The 19270-nt window shown below is 41.7% G+C and overlaps 1 protein-coding gene across 1 annotated transcript; it reads right to left on the bottom strand.

The window, feature by feature from the left end:
- Positions 1-347: 347 nt before the first annotated feature.
- ARHGDIA (Rho GDP dissociation inhibitor alpha) lies at positions 348-19182 on the bottom strand. Its single transcript, XM_072403401.1, has 6 exons — positions 19048-19182; positions 6316-6522; positions 4261-4344; positions 4087-4163; positions 3288-3351; positions 348-1878 (listed from the first exon to the last, which is right to left on the bottom strand). The coding sequence occupies exons 2-6, from the start codon at positions 6503-6505 to the stop codon at positions 1679-1681; spliced, it is 615 nt and encodes a 204-aa protein (XP_072259502.1). The 5' UTR covers positions 6506-6522; positions 19048-19182; the 3' UTR covers positions 348-1678.
- Between the last annotated feature and the right edge of the window lie 88 nt (positions 19183-19270).

Raw genomic sequence — 19270 nt, 5'->3', positions numbered from 1 at the left:
AGTTCAAGCATGCATAGCAAGTCTTGTCACGGTACCAAAAGTATTATGGGTGTATTCAGTGTGCCACCTCAGATAATCTTCCTAGTGATAGTCACTTAAAATAGGAGCTCCATGGTATATCACCGGCAAGCTATTTAGTTAATAACTTGAATGACAATGACGAAAAAAAAAAAAAAAAGATGAAACGTCCCAAGAGTGTCACCTAGTGACAGTTCCCTGAAATGCAGAACAATGGTTTAACTACCGGTGACAATGACGCATTTACTGGACGGTGTTCGTCAATGGCAGCACTGTGGATACTGAAGGAAAAGGTCGCCGTGCAGGAAGCCCATTACAAAGAGGAAGCATTGTGTAGCCAGTTGGAATAATTTTATTTTTCATAAAAAGGGAAGCAGTTGATCGTTGGAATCATGCGAATCTGTTTTGAGAAGAGGATTACAGACAAAACAAATACGAAAAAAATTCATAAAACACAAAAATTCTGTCTGCAAGAAACTACCTTAGAGATAATCCCTCCCCTCCAAGACTTTCTGGGCTGCAAAAACACAGATATCCCCAGGAGTCCCCAGGGATAAAATTTGAATCATGGACCACAGAAAAAGTATTTTATGTCAAAGGCAATAAATAATGGCTCTACCCCAAAAAGGAGACCGTTACAATCCTCCCACCCCAAGATGTAAAGAAGCCTGTCTTAGCTATGACCCCACATTCATATGTCAGTACTAGCGTTAGAATGGTGCTCTTTCTACAAGCATCTACACAAATCTGGTCTGAGTATCACACAAGCAACATGCAAGGTGAGGCAGGCTGACTACAGGCAAGCAGCTTTGTAATGATGTCTTCAAATACTAAGCTGGCATATCACATAATACAGTCCCGTTTACCACCGGATGAGCATTCTATCCCCTTGCAGACCGCGAAACACGGACTGACACCAAGCAAATGTTTTGCAGTTGTTTGGTCCTATGGAATCTTAGAATACAGTTCCTGTTTTGACAAAAAAAAAAAAAACATTTAAGCCTTCGGGAATTTATTGATAAGTGCCTTTATCTACGCTTTATCTACGACATGGTCGCTGATAAAAAAAATATGGGACAGCAGCTTACAAAATTGCACGTGGCATCGCCCAGTGTTTGGACAATGCAGTGCAGCAGGCAGACTTCGAAAAAGCGAGGCACACGAGTCTTGGAGCAGAAATGATCGCTCCCACTGCAACAAATGCAAAATCATTTTAAGGCAACATGGCTAAGAAAATTAAAAAGAAAAAAAAAAGGCATCAAACAATTATAAGGCGGTCATGGGGTGAGAAACTGGAAAAAGGAGGATACAGAAAAAGATTCTTGTTATGAACTCCCAGTGTAAACTTGCTGCTGATAAGGCCAAGAGCTAGAGCTTGGCACAATAATTTAAGCAGTGAACACTTCCCAGTTATCCAACACTAGACGTAAAACACAAGAAAGGCAAGGCAGACAACGTGTCCACATGAGGCAGAAACGTCAATCCCACTTGGCATTTTTCTTAATTTTTTTAGGGTGGGAGGGGGAGGGACTATATGGGGCAGCGCTGTGTGGGGGAGACACCACATGGTACAGAGTTGGAACACAATCCGGCAGCACTTCTTAGACAGTCGGAGGAACTAGGGGTTTTATGAGCCTTTGGAGGGCATCCCTGGACAGGCCTAGTTCTTCCAATCCTTGCTGATGGTCAGGTTCCACTCCCAGGAGAGGTGGTTGGTTTTATCATCGTCTGTGAAAAGCGACTTTATGTGGTAACAACCTCTGGCTAACATGCCCTTTGGGGCTTCTTCAATCGGGGTAAGGAATTCATATTCCTCCGCACGAGGTCCGTAACTTCCAACCATGTAGGTTGACTTGTCCACTAAAACAAAAGATGTATTTGTTAATTGATGGCAACAAAGCTCACTTATAGATCATTACCTCAGAACAAAAATAAAACCAGCAAGACCCATTAAGTTAAAAATCTTTGTTCCTTTAAAAAGAACCCATAGCGCTTGTGTGTTCTGTAGTAATGTTAGGGGTGGTTTGAGGGATCCGTGGCATGCAATAGAGCACAGACTATACTAGACACCTGAAGGGTCAGACAGCAGAAGTGATCTGGAGTTCTTCAGTAAGTCACCATTACTGAAGCCATTCTAAAGACGGTTAATTTCCTGCATGTAAAGCAGATCTTTTGGTTTCAGGAGTCTCAGACGTGTAGATAACTTTATGGACATTTGCTGAATACGAGCTGCATGGATAAGATTGTGAGCCCCTTTGAGGGACAGATAGTGATATGACTATGGACTTTGTAATATAGGGCTGTGTAATATGTCGGCGCTATATAAATACTGGCTAATATTAGTCAGTATTGGTCAGTCATTCGGAATCTAATTAAAACAGAGGATCAGAACACCAACCAATCAAGCAGTACTTTAGAATCAAATAAAAAAATGACAGTTTACATAATCTCTTAGGGAAGATTTCACTTGCTTCCTGCTGGAAAGTTTAAGATAAAAGCCTTGGTTTAAAGTAAAATCATTGTACCCAAATTCCACTATCTGCCTGTATAAATCCTTCCTTTTTCTTTATGGGACTATCTTTGGTGACCTGGGGAATCTCTGGCACTAGGACCCATATGGTATCTAAAAGTCAGCCGTTGCCAACGTTGATTCTAAAGCATTGCTCTCCCCTGCATCCATTAATGCAATGTTGGCTCTTCAGTGACGCACATGTTGTCCTGCGAGATGCAAAAGGGGAGGGAGGTTGAACCACTAAATAAAATTACCACGGTACATAAATCAATGAAAAGCAGGACAGCATAACCATGTGATATTATTACTGCCTAGGTTAGACGAGGGAGATGTGAAAGGGCCTTTATTTTAGCTAAAGCAAGAAAAGAGCACTTTCAGATAAAATAATAATAAAGAATGATATATGGTTATTGCTGACGTATAGTTTTAAAATCTGTGATAGTGATTTGATGAGACAGAATCAAAATAATACCAGTTAACCAAAACTGGATGATATTTAGTTTGTTTAGGTACTGTGCAACTCAATTTTCTGGTTACAGATGCTAAAAACAGGGAACTTTTTTGGGCAACATGCACCGACAACCACTTGTAGACCCCGGCCAAAGCAGCATGTGAAGGAAGCACACCTGAATGTTGTCACCCTACAACAGGAAGTGCCTGAACAAGAACTTGCATTGTGGAATTACCGAGTACAATTGGATGCTGATTTAAAAATACTGAAAAATTGCTTTTTTGATTTTAATAATATGTCACTTACACTTTACACCTTTCCTGGACGTCTGCTGCTGATACTTCAGCCCGGAAACGATCTCCTTGTTTACCTGCAACACAAACACCTGGTTAATACTGAATTCCTTTGCAGCAAAGACATAACAGGAAACTCCAAGAAAAATGTTAACTACACTGACAAAATGCATTTATTAAAGCCATCCTTTGTGCCAAAATGATTTGTATTACTATCTGTTCATTCCTGAGATTACACAGCACAGCAAGCCCAATGACCTGATTTTTCTCTACCTCAAATTTGTAATCTATCAGGGTCTTGTTACTGCCCCATACAAGTAAATATATCATAAAGGAGCACAAAACTGGCACAACACTTCACTCTGTCTTCCTCAGCATGTTACTTGTTAGCACATCTGACATCTGTAGATCCCTTACCAAGTCAAAGCTTAGCCGTACAGACGACTGCAAGGTAAATTCAGATACTTACTTTAATGGCTTTTAAAAGCAACACAGACATCATTTTTTTTTAATCCAACTGCTCTATTAGGGCAGAAATATAGGAGCGGTTATAACTGGTCAGCTGCTTTGCAAATTACTGACCCAAAAGAAATTGACTGAATATAGATACAAACATGAGTTTCCAAGTCAGTAACCAAACTGTAAAGGAAGAAGAAGTCCTGGAGCTTGCGGCTTTAAAGCAAACTCAGCAATGGCATCTACTAACTTAAGTGTGCATTTGGAAAGTAGCAATTTGGAGCAAAGAACCAGTTTGCCCACAAAGCCTTCCTATTGTATAGATGTCCTATATTGTATAATCATAGCTTTCTTACCTTAAAACTAATTTTAATTCTGTACTCAACTCCTTCTTTAAGGGTAAAGGACTCTTTCTTGAACTTTTCCAGATCAGCTGGCAAGCAAAAAGAGACAGACATATTAAGAACACATGGAAATGCAATGGACTCGCCATCATTCATCCGATGTGGAGGACAGAATTAAAAAGTTACCTGTCAGATTCAGTTCAAGTGGTCCAGGAGCTTCCGCACATACCAAGGTCAGTTTGGTCACAACCACATTTGGAGCGGCAGGATCTGATGATAGAAAATATTGTCAGTTTTACATACTCAGAGAACGTATACTGAGAAAAATACAGAGGCTTCTATTGCTCACATCCAGAAAAACTTTGTGTTAGGCTGTGTGTATGTTGACTCAAAAGCCTAAAAGCACTAATTAGCAATTTTAAAAAAGTTTGCACGAAGCAACGATGTAATAATAACTTATGTATAATAACATAATGCATAACTTAATGCATAATAACTTATCTATGAAAGACAGACTAAACCCCTACAAGGCAGTGTTATTATTTGGACCCTATGAGCCGTTCTGTGATATTCTGCAAGTATTCACAGCATATTTACACATTTCATGGCCTGCGAAAAGGAACCACAACACCAGCACTGCAATGTCTGCAAATGATAGGATGCCAGTGCTTTCATCTTCCCATTTTCCTCAGGATTCAAAGTCTTCAGCCAACTGCATTGTACAGGTCAGGATGACTTAACTACCATGCATAGGTAAGGTAGTCACTTCATCCAAGCACAGAATCATGTAGACTGAGCTGACAGACAGGTGGAACGATCTTTGACAAGAGAGAATTGCATCGTCTTTCATTTCTCTCTCCAAAGGGGGTAAAGCAGTTCATACCCTTCCTCCTGAAATCAATACGCTACTGTATGCAGAAGATACGATACACTTCAGTCAAGGTGCAACCATTAGCCCCAAAGGGGAAAAGTGTTTAGCATTTGTAAGATTCCTGGAAATTAAATGTCAGATGAGATATTATGGACCTGCTCAGGAGTCAACTATAGAAATTGGGGAACATTGGGGTGTTCAGAGACAATAACAACAGACAGGAAAGCATTGTGAAGAATGTGGAGCACAGAATGCTAACACCACAAATACTAATCAGGTAAAAGAAAGTGAACAAATCATAGGGGATTAGAGAGTGCATTGTTATATCCAGCAAAAGGTATCATACAGAGAAAGTGGGAGGAATGCAGTGTGCACAAGCAGAAAATTACACAGAGCATAGTGCTGACAGTGGAAGAGGGGCTGTCGGAGTTAGGCTGCATTCACATTATTATTACACAGTATTTATATAGCGCCGACATATTGCACAACGCTGTACAAAGTCCATAGTCATGTCAATAGCAGTCCCTCAAAGGGGCTCACAATCTAATGTCCCTACCATAGTCCTATGTCTTTATACAGTCCAAGGTCAATTTTCAGGGAAAGCCAATTAACCTAACTGCATGTTTTTGGAATGTGGAAGGAAACCCATTCAAACACGGGGAGAACCTGTAAACTACATGCAGATATTGTCCTGGGACCCAGTGCTGAAAAGGCCAGAGTGCTGCCCATGGTCAATTATTGTTGTTGGAAGCGATCATTTGCGACAAAAGACTGAAAGATGAAAAAACGAACACTATACACACATCTCTGTTCTGTTCTATGGAGAAGGGAGAATGAGTGAGCAGCACTCTACTGCACTCTCCTCCCTTTACCTCTATTGCAGATGTTCATCGTTCGCCATTCATGGCTCAATCAGGACCATTCGTATCGGCCAAGAATCATCTGACGTGAATGATGGGGAGGTGGGGGTGGTTTTTGCCACAGAAAATAGTGAAGAATATGGGGGAGTCACCAAGTAAAGGTAGTGCAGACAGTAACAGCTGCGACAAAGACTAGTGCAGACCATGGAAAAAGAAGTGCACTTCAGGGGTGTTAGGGGTAAACATGGCTCGGGGGAAAAATGTGTGGTGTCTATCAGAGTGTGAATGTGCTGGGGACCGGATGGTAATGCAGAACAAAACTCCCAGTTTGAGAGGAGCCACGTGTTCTTTTCAGCTACATTTATACTGGACAAGTCTTTCAGAGGATTAAGGGACAGTAAGTATCTAGAAGCTATCAAAAATTTCGATCTGCAGAACACAATACAATTCAACGCATTAAAATGTCATCGGCCAATCAGTGCGCTGTGCCTGGCTGTCTTTGTGACTCACCCACTGTGGTGGGAACAGGGCCCAGAAGAGCTTCTTTGTACTTCCGCAGACTCTCGTCATCCTGGTCCAGGGCTTGAATCTCTTCTATAGTCTTCTGAGCTGGTGGCTTGTAGTTGACGGAGTGTTCATCCTCTTCGTTCTCTGCTGCAATCTGTGCAAGCTGCTCTGAGGTGGGTTCGTGCTCAGCCATGGTTTAGAGTGGGCACCCTAATCCAAAACAAAATGACATTTCAGTGGTAAAAGACTAATCAACCCAAACCTTCTATTTCACAGGTACCCTTTAGGAGAATGTAAAGCCAAAACTTGTTTTCAACTCTTATCAGGTTATATTTATTATCTTGATAACTGCTGGTAAAAGTTCTTTTCACTTTCAGCAAGGGGAAAACCCAACATACTTGTCATTGAAACTGGTGTCCCCAATGATCATTTACCCTTTGCTGGAGACTTACTAATAAAAAGTTTAAATCTGCAATTTTGCATCACTTTTTTTAAGCTAAAAAACATGTCAAGTATATATTTTACCATTAAGTAAAGGTCCGAGGGTATCCATAGATATAAAATAATGGGGCAACATACAAGTGCATTCCAACCACGTTGACGTTAAATTATTTGAAGATGTCTCAAACATGTACATTTACCGTATTTTTCGGACCATAAGACGCACTTTTTTTCCCCCAGAAGTGTGGGGAAAAAGTCGCTGCGTCTTATGGTCCAAATGTAGCCTAAACATATGTTTCTTACTTGTCTCTCCTCTGTTTCTCTGTGCCCGGAGCGGTGAGCGGTGAGCACGGCTCTGGACCGCGGCCGCCTCACAGCTTGCCCGGGCCGTCTCTCCACAGTCCATTCCTCTCCCTCTGTGCCCGGAGCGGTGAGCTTGAGCACGGGTATGGACCGTGCCAGGCAGCGCTGCACTAGCCTGCCCAGTCATAGTAAGCCCCGCCTCAGCTCCTCCCCAGCTGCTGTCCCATCCCCCCCTGTATAGCTCCTCCCCCTCCGCCTTTTACTTACCCTGTTCTCCTGTCCAGCGCTGCCAGAGTGACTGTGACTGCTGTCACTCTTGTATCTTGCTCCCGGCGTCCTCCCACTCTCAGCATGATTGGCTGACAAAGTCATTCTGGGAGCAGGAATGCTGGGAGAATTCTCCCAACATGACTTTGTCAGCCAATCATGCTGAGAGTGTTCCCTGAATAGCGTGCTGAACCTCACTGAAGATCACTCTTCACCAGGATCTTCAGTGAGGTACAGCACACATAGTAAAATCACATATACACAACACAAACACAGTGAAAGCACACACATACACAACACAAACTATTTTATTACTGAAGTCTCTCGTTATTGTGTTTTACAGTAATTTTGTCTTTTGCTGACTTTATTTGTTAATAATGGTTCTAAATGCTGCTGTTTACTTTACAGGGTTTATTACATGTGTTTATGACTGTGCTGTTGGTTTTTAATGCACATAAAATATTTTAGGACTCTATTTGTTTCAGAATCTTTTTTTTCTTCATTTCCTTTCCTTTTCATTTCTTTATTTCCCTTTCTTCTTTTCATTTCTCTAAAAACTGGTGCGTCTTATGGTCCGAAAAATACGGTAACTTAGCCACAAGTAGATGTTTCCAGGAAGGCATTTACTATACCCTACCAACTGTTCCCATCAGCCATGATCTGCCTATATTGTATAGAGAGACACAGGGACCTTGGGAGGAAATCAACGGATCTTAACTAAGGTTTATAATGAAAACACAAAGGTTTTAATTACAAGTTGCATTACAATGGGGGAATCAGCGAAGCCAAAATATGCAGATTAAACCTCAGCTTTAACAAGTGCTGAATCTTAACTGAGGATTTGCTTAAGCTAGCATGTAACCTCTCATAAAAAATAGCAATGACCTGTTATCATGCTCATCCAGTACATGCAATCTCTTCCAAGTCTATGACTAGGACAAATATGCAAAATTTTTATTTTGTCTTCTCCCCAGCCCCTTTTAGTTGAGCGCACCACCCGCCACTTTTCAGTAACCACCCGGCTATTTTTGAGTGGTCACTGATAGGTTGGGACACAATACAGGGGTTGCCTGCCTACAATGTCTTCCCACCAAGTTTAAATAAATTTCTGGGTTAAGCAGTGTCTATGTATGATAAGTAATCACAGCCGCTATCGGCACAACAACCAGGCAGTCAGCATTTCCTTGAAGTATAGCCAACAGCAAAAACATCATCTAAAGACTGGTAAGTTGCAAAAAAAATTCAATTTTGTTTTTGAATTTGGTTATCCTTTAAGTAGATGAAAAGGCCAGTCCCCATTAAAGACAAAAACATTAAAAAGTTGACACTTTAAAAAAAAAATTCTCAAGCACCTTAGAAACCTGTGAACTAAAAAAAAGCTAAAAAGGGTAAATTTTAACATTTCAGTTATGGAAGGCCACCTAAGTGAGAGCTTTATGTGTCACCTACATGCCCTCAGTTCACAAAGCTAAGTTACAGGGGGGTATGGCAGAGATTTGACTTTGGAGCTGGAAGTCAGAAACCATTTTCTGGCATTAACAGGTTCCTGGTGTCCCTAGACTTACATGCAACTTGTCGTGTCATTTCGTAAACTAGTTCTGCATGGATATACTTAAAATGAAACTGAGCTTACAGAAACATGGAGCCTGCCATCGCTGACACTTCCTCCTACTGCAAAGGCCAGTTGACCTTGCTGCAGGTCAACTCCAAGCCACTGGACCAGTTTAATGGCCATTAGGGCCACATTACCCATTTGTTTAAAGTGTATACCCTAACAATAGATAACTGCTATTAGTTCTCTTGTAGTCTTTTAAATATTCAGTTTTAGGTGTTTTATTATATCTATTTTACAAGCGTAAAATATTCCTGCTAGAAATCTTAGGGGCCAATACATTGCCGTGTTCCCTGCTTGGAATGTGCAAAAGCTCAGCTTTGTCACCGGGAACCTGGCGCAATCAAGCAGGTACAACGCAATATTGCAGAAGAGACATTGCCTGTCAATCTGCCACAATGACCTACCTGTCTGATCAAACATCATTCAACAGGAAAGTAGTGGACTTCAATAGTTTGTTTTTAGTGCTTACATCATGTTTAAATGATGAACCATGGGGAACTGCACATGTATTGCAGAAATATACTACATATGTATTATTTTTTTCTTTAGAAAAGCTTTAAGCCCTGCAAGGAAAAGTAAATCAGTAAGTGGATCTTGTTAGGTAGGTAAGGCTGGGTACATTCATGCAATATTTTTCATTGGAAAGACTGCACGATGCATGAACGCTCTTCTGCTAGGTACACATGTGCAATAATTATTGTGTGAAAATGAACGATCCTTCCTGATTATTTTGAACAAATGCATTGTGCACAATTCTGTAACGATACGATCGTTCAAATATAATCCACCAATAATTTACACGCTAGATAGGATCGTTTGAGCGATGCAGGAAGTGATATGTACAGGGGAAAGTGTATCACAGAACAATCCACGATCACTGAACGACCGTACACACAATAGTTTACAAACGATTGTCGCCCAATCAGATCGGTCGTTCCAGCGAGATTCCTCGTTCGTCGGCATCGTTGTGCTGTTTGTTTGTTAACAAATATTGATCGATCTTTCTTGAATAGTTCATTTCCAAAGACAATTATTGCACGTGTCTACGCAGCCTATGGAGAGGGGGAACGACGAGCGGCACCCCGCTGCTCTCTCTCCCCTTCATTTTCATTATGATCGTTCATCGTTAATTTTTCGTGGATCCGCCAGGACAGTACACACGCCAGATTCTCTTACGATATCAGCCCTGAGGCGATTATCAGATAAGAATCATATGATGTGTGTACGTAATGTTTTTAAAATGAATCTAAAGCAATTAGCCGTGTCCTTGTCTGTGACATCTTCACCTACATGAAGCTCCTCGCAATGTCAGCCTCACGTTGCCAAGTAATAGTAAGTAGGACACATCACTGTGCCGGCTCTCAATGCCTCAGAAAAGGAAAATGCCATTGCTGACAATTTTTATATATCACAGGAAACACTGTTACTAAGCAGAAATGAAGTGATATTTGATGCATGCACTAAGTGCTCTCCACCATGACAGAACCTTGCTTACAGCTCAGCTCCTTACTAATTTTGCATAATTAAGCTGTTAGGCAATGGCTGTTAGCACGTAACGTGTGTGGAAAAGTAACTAGTCAAATGTCTCCTAATACAGAAGAGGAACTGATATGGGGAAATAGCTATTAAAAGTCATCTCTGGGCAAAGGGCAACAAAAATACACTTTAATTGTATATTACATACCACTAGCAAAAGTACCGTAGTGCATTTTTTTTTGAGGGGGGATAGAATGTGAAAAGATTGGAACCCCTGTTGGGTTTTACTGCTATCTGGGTCAGACAAGTTTCGACTCATTTCTTGTTCTGGGGACAACCTTCTACCAGAGAAGAAGTAAAGGACAATATGCAACAAAGAAACTGTCAAGAAAAAAAAAACTGACATCAATTCTAACACTCCCCATCTCGAGATTTTCACTCTCCCTTTCACATTTTTACCGGACAGAAATTAGGAATATTCTAAGAGCAATAAAGTTATTTTTTCTGATTGCTTCCAATGACTGATGAACAAACGAGCAACACCTGTTCTGTTCTACGTAGAGGGTAAAAAAGCAAGTGGCACCCTGTTGTGCTCTCCTCCTTTGTCCTTCCCAGTGATTCATCCTGATGAAACCATGATCATTCATCTCGGGTGATAACCATATAACGTTTTAGGTATCCTAAAAAAACACAGTTCGTGTTATCTTGCATAGCTGGGAAGGATCTGGCTGTAAGAATAGCCATTAGGCTCTGGTGAATGGACATGAGCTGATCAGAAATACTGCAAAATCAGGAGGAGAGAGCAGAGTGATCACTTTTTGTGCTGCTGTCCATGCAAAGAGGTGATCTCCGACATAGAAAACGGCGTCACCCATCAGGCAGAACTCTAGGAACCTGCTTGTTTAACCGCCGACCAAACAATCCCTTATTGTTTTTTTTCTTTCTGTGTGCCAATAAAAAGAAATATTACAGCAACAAATCATCAAAAACTTGAGGCTTTAGTCACATCAATAAAAAGATTTCTTCTGATTGGATGCTTTGGGTTATCGCCCCTTGCACAATGCTTTTTGACCTACCAGACATTTTTATAATGCAAAAACCAAAGTGTTATATCATTCAACTGGAACAAGTCACCAGAATCTCACCAGTCTACGTCACCGGGTATTATAATTACCGGTATACAATGGAGGCACAGTGCTGATCCGCTGCCACCACCCAGCCTTTCCAGTCCATAGGAAAATGTGACACGACTGATTCCACAGCAATGTCACTGCTTACTAAGAACGTACAGGCTGAACCTTTGCATTGGAAGGTACACAAACATTACTTATGGTGTGAGGTCATAGACTTCTCCCCACCTAATCAATAACACAGTGGCATTGAGAACGCAGACTGATAAGCCAGCCCAGACTCCCTGCTCTCCTTATCATGGGATATCAGCAACTTTCCCCTGTGCTATGTATTCATGCATTTGTTTCAAGAGTTTTCCGAGTATGAGACCAGCCTTTTCTACCCAGCCTACGAATGGAATCCAGGAAACACCGGGAACTTTTTGCATGGGGTGCCGACACAAGCAACTAGACCTTTAATGGGCAGGGAGAGGTTTCTGTAGGCTAACGAAACCATGGATTGCAAGCTCTTTGGGCCAGGGTCCCCTCCTCCTCCTGTGTCACTGTCTGTATCGGTCTGTCATTTACAGTAACTTCCAAAACTTCGATCTCATATTGTTATTATTCTCATATCGGATCTCATATTGTATTGACAAACTGCCAACATCCCTATTTAGAAATCGTAAAAAAATATAGTATATGTAGATGGGACTTTTAAGGCAGTGTATACACCATCATTTGGTATATTAAAAGTACGATCTTTATTATTGCAAAATACAAAATTACAATTAAACACACATTAAAATGTCTGTGGTGCCTCCATACACAGAGAGGGGCAACAAACTCAAATTAAAAACAAAGTGCCAGATATACCAATGTGATCCAGATAAATATAAGTAAATTGACAGGTTGTAACAATCCGTCGCGTATCGCTGATATGCTCCGCTTCCTCAGGGATTTAGATTGTACAGACTATAAATACTATAACACTTTAACACAATACAGAAAAAAAGCCATTTTCTTCCCTATACATTTATTATTTTATTATTTCTATTATTGTATAAATTGAATATTGTTTATTATTATTGTGTGATGTTCAGTTTGGGTCTGTTGTACCCCCCTTCTGTGTATGGAGGCACTACAGACATTTTAATATGTGTTTAATTGTAATTTTGTATTTTGCAATAATAAGATCTTACTTAATAAAAATAATGGTGTATATACTGCCTTAAAAGTCCCATCTACATATACTATATTTTTTTAGGATGTCAATTGCAGTAGGTTTGTAGGGTATAAGCAGTGTTTTTATTACAATATTCACTTTCAGTCAGCTCCTGACCCTGGCCATACCACCACAGCAAGCCTTCAGTGTGACAGCAGCCATTATCATTCAACCCACTTCCTTTAAACCCAGACTGTCCTGGAAGTGAGAGCCGAAGCGGAACATGTGATCTCTCAGTCACCTTGCACTCTCCTCATATCAGTGTGACAGGCCCTGTGTTGCTTCTTCCTCACACTGGAGCTCTGCTGAACAAGGACTGTAAAAGATCGGTACTACAAGCACATTTATTAACTACAAAGCTGCATTAATTTGTGTCCATTATATCTACTTCGAGTTCAGCTTTAAGTGTGCTGTGAGTCAGCTTCTGAGGCTGACTGCAAACACCATATCAAATAATAAATGTACAATCAAATATATATAGAGAGCTCCGTACTCCTATAAAATGTACGGCTGGCACTGATCTTTCCAATGCAATTTCTATTCCAATCTGTACAAAGTAAATGCAGGATCAGAACAGTTCCCAGCAATCAGAAGCATATAAATCACTGTGGATGTCATTCATCTCTAAAGTAACTGAATGTACCAGTACACCATCATTATAGAAGCAGCAAGCTCCTAGGATAGTAACGGTCAGAACACTATGAGCCCGAATACCCGCACCCTTCATGCAGATCAATGGGTCTTGTTAATCAAAACTGAATAGCTTGTTGGCCATAACAACCAAATTGTATCCATTCTTCCACTATAACAAGAAATAATCTAAATGTATCTTATGGCAGTTTATGCCTTATTTATAGGCTGGATTATTATATATAAAACCTTGAAAAGATTTCACCATTGCAGAACAGAAAGAAAAGCAGTGAATAGTGTATTTCATAGAATGACTCCTTGCAGTTCTACACCATGCTGGAAAAAGACAGGAAAAGGCTGAGGATGGAGAGGATGGGTGGGCAATTCAAACTCTTCCTATCCCATTGTCAGAAAGCCATTCTATTGTTTGTCTCGTGTCTCGGTGATCATTGTATGGAAGGGAATCTTAACGTGTGGGCAGCAAGTGCCTGACATCTCCCGGTATAACTCACTAATCCAATACCCAGATCATGGACGACCTCGCTGGACAGATATAGTTCACCTGTTGCACGGTTTGCAGGATCTTTTTGACTCAATGCCTAATGGAGCTGTTTTTGGGGCTCATTCACATCAGCTGTGTTGGGACGCATTACCTGACCCATAACAACACAAAGACATTGCGAAAATAACTGTTTTCTATGTCGCTTATATACACCAAAACATTGCATTGGTGTGTGTTGAGAAGAAAACATAGACCAACTTTTCACAACCTTTTAACATGGGGGAACTTTTGAAATAACATTCAGGGAACCCCTTCTTTAAATATTATATCCACAGCTCCCGGTATTAGTGTGGGGGGTCATTGGGGAGAATTCGTCTTACATTTCTGGATATTGGGAAGAATGTCACCCTTACAGATAGCCAAAAGGATCATTGGTGTCACTTAAATTGACCCGAGAGGCAAAAATGCTTAAGGAACCCCTAACCCCCTTTGCAGGAACCTTGGGGTTCACAATGACATAAACATAAGCAGGACACAGATAGATGTAGCAACAGTTCTCTCTCTCCAGGTAAAAAAAAACGTACAAGAAAGACACTAAAAGGTGGAATTCAACACACAGTAAATACACTCAACGTGCCTGCGTTTTGCTATGCAATGTGAACAAGCACTTACACAACCGTTCATTAACTTTACAAGTCTGCATGGACACAATGAGTCATTTCTGCTCTGGGCCTGTTTAATCAAGGAAAAACTTTGTCTTTACTTATGATAAAGTGTAACATGGTTCGTTTCTGCTTCCTTTCATCAGCAAGTAATATACAAAAAGCAATAAAAGCTCACGATTTTTTTCTAATAATGTAATACTTATGTGTTCTAAAATGTGTCCTGCTAAAAATGACAGAAAAGCCATGGTGGATGAATACTGGAGGAGTGGGGAATGAGGTAACTTTAACTTCTTGTTGCTCATTCCCTGAACAAAAAAAACTCTTAACCCGGTGTTAGGCTACGTACACATGTGCAATGGGCAGATACTGGAAAAGAATCTTGTGTGTGTCCATCGTCCGAACGACCGCCCTGATGGATCCACGGACGAACGATCGTAATGCAAATGAAGGGGAGAGAGTGCAGCGGAGTGCTGCTCCGTCATTATCCCCTTCTCCCTCTCCATAGAGCAGAATGGGGTTATATGTACAGAGCTTGTTCCTGCATCGTGCTGTCGTTTGTCGTTGGAAAGAATCGGGAAAGACCCTTTCCAAAAAAAATTATTGCTCGTGTGTATGTAGCCTTACTTCTGTGGAACCCCAGGGTTCAAGTTTGTTCCTTGAGCGATGAGCAGTTTGTACCTCATGTCAGTGTAAGTGACCCCAATGATCTTTTTGGCTAACTGTAAGAGTGACATTCTTCCCACTGACCAGCCATGTAAGAGGAATTCTTCCCTATGTAAGCTGTGGATATAATATTTACAAAAACCTCTAAGTTATTTCAAGGGTTCCACATGTAACAAAGGAGAGAAAGTCTCGATTAACCCTTGGAGAAGGTTGGTGAGATGCACTACATGGCTAGCTTTGCCCCAGAGCCCAGTATTAACAATAAAAAAAATATTAATAGAAATATTTAAATCATCAGCAAAACAGTTTAGGGAAGAAGGGCAAGAAGCAGGTAATTAGGGCTACTTAGGGTAGCTTACGGCTCAATAAAGGTTTAAGGCCCAATTCTCAAAACAATAGTGTTAATTATAAGTATTACATTTGGAAATTAACTTTCCACACTGAAAAATCCCCACGGTGTAGCTATGCAGCTGTCTGACCTCCTCTGTCGTTTAGTTTCCTGTTAACAGATTGTAGTGAGACAATTGTTCACCAGCTACTTTCTAGAAATCACTGATATTATCAAACCCTAAAGCCGCGTATACACTTTCAATTATAGTCGTTGGAAAGAATCTTTTACGATCCTTTCCAACCACTATGCACTGCACGATGCATGAATGAGTGTCGTACATATAGCACCGTTCTGCTCTATGCAGAGGGGAGATGGAGAATGACAGAGCGGCACCCCGCTGCGTGCTGTCCCCCTTCCTTAGCATTATGATCGTCGTCGTTCATCGTCCGTGGATCCGCTGTGCTGTACACACTCCAGATTCTCGCTGGATATCGTTCTTGAGCCGATTATCGAGCGAGAACCATTGGAAGTGTGCACCTAGCTTTAGGCTCTGTACACACGTCAGATGATTCCAGTCCAATAATTACCTCAGGGCTGATATCGGACGTGAATCTGGAGTGTGTGTACAGTGCTCATCTGACGCCGTTCATTCATCCTTGCGGATCCAGGAACAGTCGTAATACAAGTAAAGGAGAGAGAGCAGCGGGGTGCCGCTCCACCCTTCTCCCGTCTCCATAGAGCAGAATGGTGATGTATGTACAGCACTTGTTCAGTCTTTTGTCATTGGAAAGGATCGTGAAAGACCATTTCCAATTATTGGATGTCTGTACCCAGCCTTAGGTAGGCTCATCATTTCCACAGTAACAGAGATGCTGGGAGAGGTAGTCTGGCATATTATGGTTCTTCTTACTTTGGATGTCACATGGTCACATCTAAATGACTTGTTTATGGCAATCTTTTTAACAAGGGGGGACTAATGAAATAACTTTCAGGTTTTAGGGAACTCCTGCTATGATTGCTATATCCACAGCTAACGGTATATTAGTGTGGTGGTCAGTGGGAAGAATGTCACCCTTACAGATAGCCAAAAAGATCTTTGAGAGGAACAAACTGCTCATTGCTCAAGGAACTTCTAGTAACTAACCTCTGGAGCACGGGTGTCAAACTCTGGCCCCCAAGATACTTTTTTTTGGCCCCTAAAGGAATCCTAAATATGAACTGCAGCTGGCCCCCCGCTGTATTAAAATAGTGCAGCTACTACAATTCCCGGCATCACTCGCGTCTAAAGACCAGTGGGCTCCCTGCCTATGCGTGGCCCCGCATTGGACTGTTTTATAAATGCAAATAATGCCGGGAATTTTAGTAGCGGCGCTATTTCAATGAAGAGGGAGTTTAAGCGGCGGGCCACTCATAAGATTTAGCTCCGCATTGGCCGCGTCTGGCATTTCCAGCACTCCCCCTCAGTTGTATTTTTCTTGAATGGTTGGATTTTCATAGAAGAATATTGTTATTATTATTGTTAGCCAGTGCAAAAAGGTTACCATTGAAATTTAACTCAGAAGGCTACAAATAGAGAAAGAGGCATAGGATTTTTTTTAAATAAAATTAAATGAAAACTGTATGCCTCTTTCTATATTATAAACTTGTTCCAGATTGAATGTGAAGCAAAACCTCTTTGTTTATATATGAAAAGTGTTTATATCCAATGAGAAGGAAACATTTCCTCAATTTTTTCAATAAATTTCAAGGTTGGCCCGCGACTTGTCTAAAGCCGCATACACAAGTGCAATTCTTGTCGTTGCAAAGGATCTTTCACAATACTTTCCAACGATAAGAACCGCACGATGCATGAACGAGGGTTGTACATACAGCACGTTTCTGCTCTATGGAGAGGGGAGGGGGAGAACGACGGAGCGGCACCCTGCTGCGGGCTCTCCCCCTTCCCTTGCATTAAGATCGCTCCTCGTTCATCGTTGGTGGATCCACCAGGACGGATCCACGGACGATGAACGACGCCGGCTGTACACATGCCAGATTCTCGCCCGATATCTGGCGAGAAAAATTTGACATGTGTACGTAGCTTAGGTTTTTAATTTTGGCCCCCTGTGTATTTGCGTTTGACACCCCGGTCTAGAGGAACCCTGGTTGGATTCTTATGATTGACCTGCTCACTGGCTGCATACTTACCTATAAAACAAATACTCTCTCCACCTATCTAAACCCGAGGTGTCTGGCTCCAGTCCACACACAGGCCAGGATTTTCACACTTGACTAAAATATGTGCAGACCCCTCCAGAGGTGGATAGCCCTATTCTTTACATTTACTGACTCGGCTGCTATTAGAATTCTCTCCTTGTACAATTTGGGTTTTGTTGGCCTCTAAATCTGAAGAATGCTGATATTTATTGGCAGGTTCTATACCTGACATTGCAGATGAATGAAACAAAGCCATACAAAAGTAACAATGTTACATTGTATCTCCCTAGTCACACTGTTTGCATTTCTTTGACAGCTGCCACACAGGAACCCCCCTAGGCTGTTTTCATTTCATTGTGGTTGCATTTTTTGGGGCACGTGTCACACTTATTGTCTACAACTGGTTGTAAAGCCATTCCTAAGCTTCGTCCTAACTATTCGCTTCTGTATAGGAGATCTTGTGAGCGGGTCCTCCTGTTCTGAGGATCACACCGCCACGCCCCTTTCTATTATAGCCAATAGGAGAGGTGGGGTTCTGAAGTACTGACCCGTTTCTATTGTATGGATGCAGCGTGCTCACTCATGGTTAGGTGATTTGTTAATGGCAGGATTAACAAGCTGATATATATTATATCTTGCTCTATGGGTTAAGATTTGCTTTAGAATATTCCAACCCCACCCAAAAAAATGTGATTAGAGAGATTTGGTCACCATCCTTTTTTTTTTTTTTTTTTTTTTTAGAAAGGGGGGCCACCAAAAATTGGATAAGAATACAAAATTTTAATACCCCTAAAATTTTACAAGGGGTTTAGGAAATCAGAGGGGCTAAAAAATCTGACATGGGACCAGAACGATTCTTTCCGCCTCGCCTGGTATCTCCATTGCAGAAGTTCTGACTCGTATTAGGAGACCCAGAGCTGCCACTCCTTTCTCAAGTCAATAATGGCCGCACGACCAGGGCGTAACACCGGGCCACCATGTACCTGGCCAGGGCACAAAACCTCAGCCAGAACTAAAGAAGAACTAAAATTCCCAGCAAGCCCTGATTGACAGGTGACAGAATTTAAAGGTGGCCAAATAACTCATTCTCCTCCTCAGATCCTAAAACACATCAGTGTTGCCACAGCAACCAATCAGCTTGCAGCTGTCATTTGGTCTGACAGGTCCCAGGATAATAGGTTACTAGCAGCAACAGCCATCCTTCACCTTTCCTCCCACACAGCTGTCACCATGGTGACCCCCTGTCACGTGACAGATGACAGCCTCGTCCTGCTGCACTCAGCAGTCACTGGGAAGCCGGGCTTAACACACTTACCGGCGCCGGTTCGGTTCCCCGCTCTTACAGCTCCCACCCTCAGGAATGGCGAATGAAGGCCGTACACGCCCCGCCGTGCGCGCGCCTCAGCTTTTCCGGGATGTGCGTCATTTCCGGCGGCGGCCATATTGCTACACCCAAATGATGAGGTGTAAACTGAGGTGGGAGCCGCCTGTTAGTGAATGGAGAGGAGGGCGGGAAATTGTACACAGGATGTCAGGAA

This window comes from Pyxicephalus adspersus, chromosome 3, assembly GCF_032062135.1.
Source record: "Pyxicephalus adspersus chromosome 3, UCB_Pads_2.0, whole genome shotgun sequence".
Taxonomy (NCBI): domain Eukaryota; kingdom Metazoa; phylum Chordata; class Amphibia; order Anura; family Pyxicephalidae; genus Pyxicephalus; species Pyxicephalus adspersus.
Note: the sequence above shows the minus strand (reverse complement) of the source record. Positions and strands in the feature narration are given on the sequence as shown.

Excerpts from the sequence above, each read along its gene's own strand:
- ARHGDIA (XM_072403401.1), bottom strand. The coding sequence starts at position 6,505 with ATGGCTGAGCACGAACCCACCTCAGAGCAGCTTGCACAGATTGCAGCA. Across the intron at positions 4,345-6,315 it reads CCCTGTTCCCACCACAGTGG|ATCCTGCCGCTCCAAATGTG; the intron begins GTGAGTCACAAA and ends TTCTATCATCAG. Across the intron at positions 4,164-4,260 it reads ACTTGAACTGAATCTGACAG|CTGATCTGGAAAAGTTCAAG; the intron begins GTAACTTTTTAA and ends TTTGCTTGCCAG.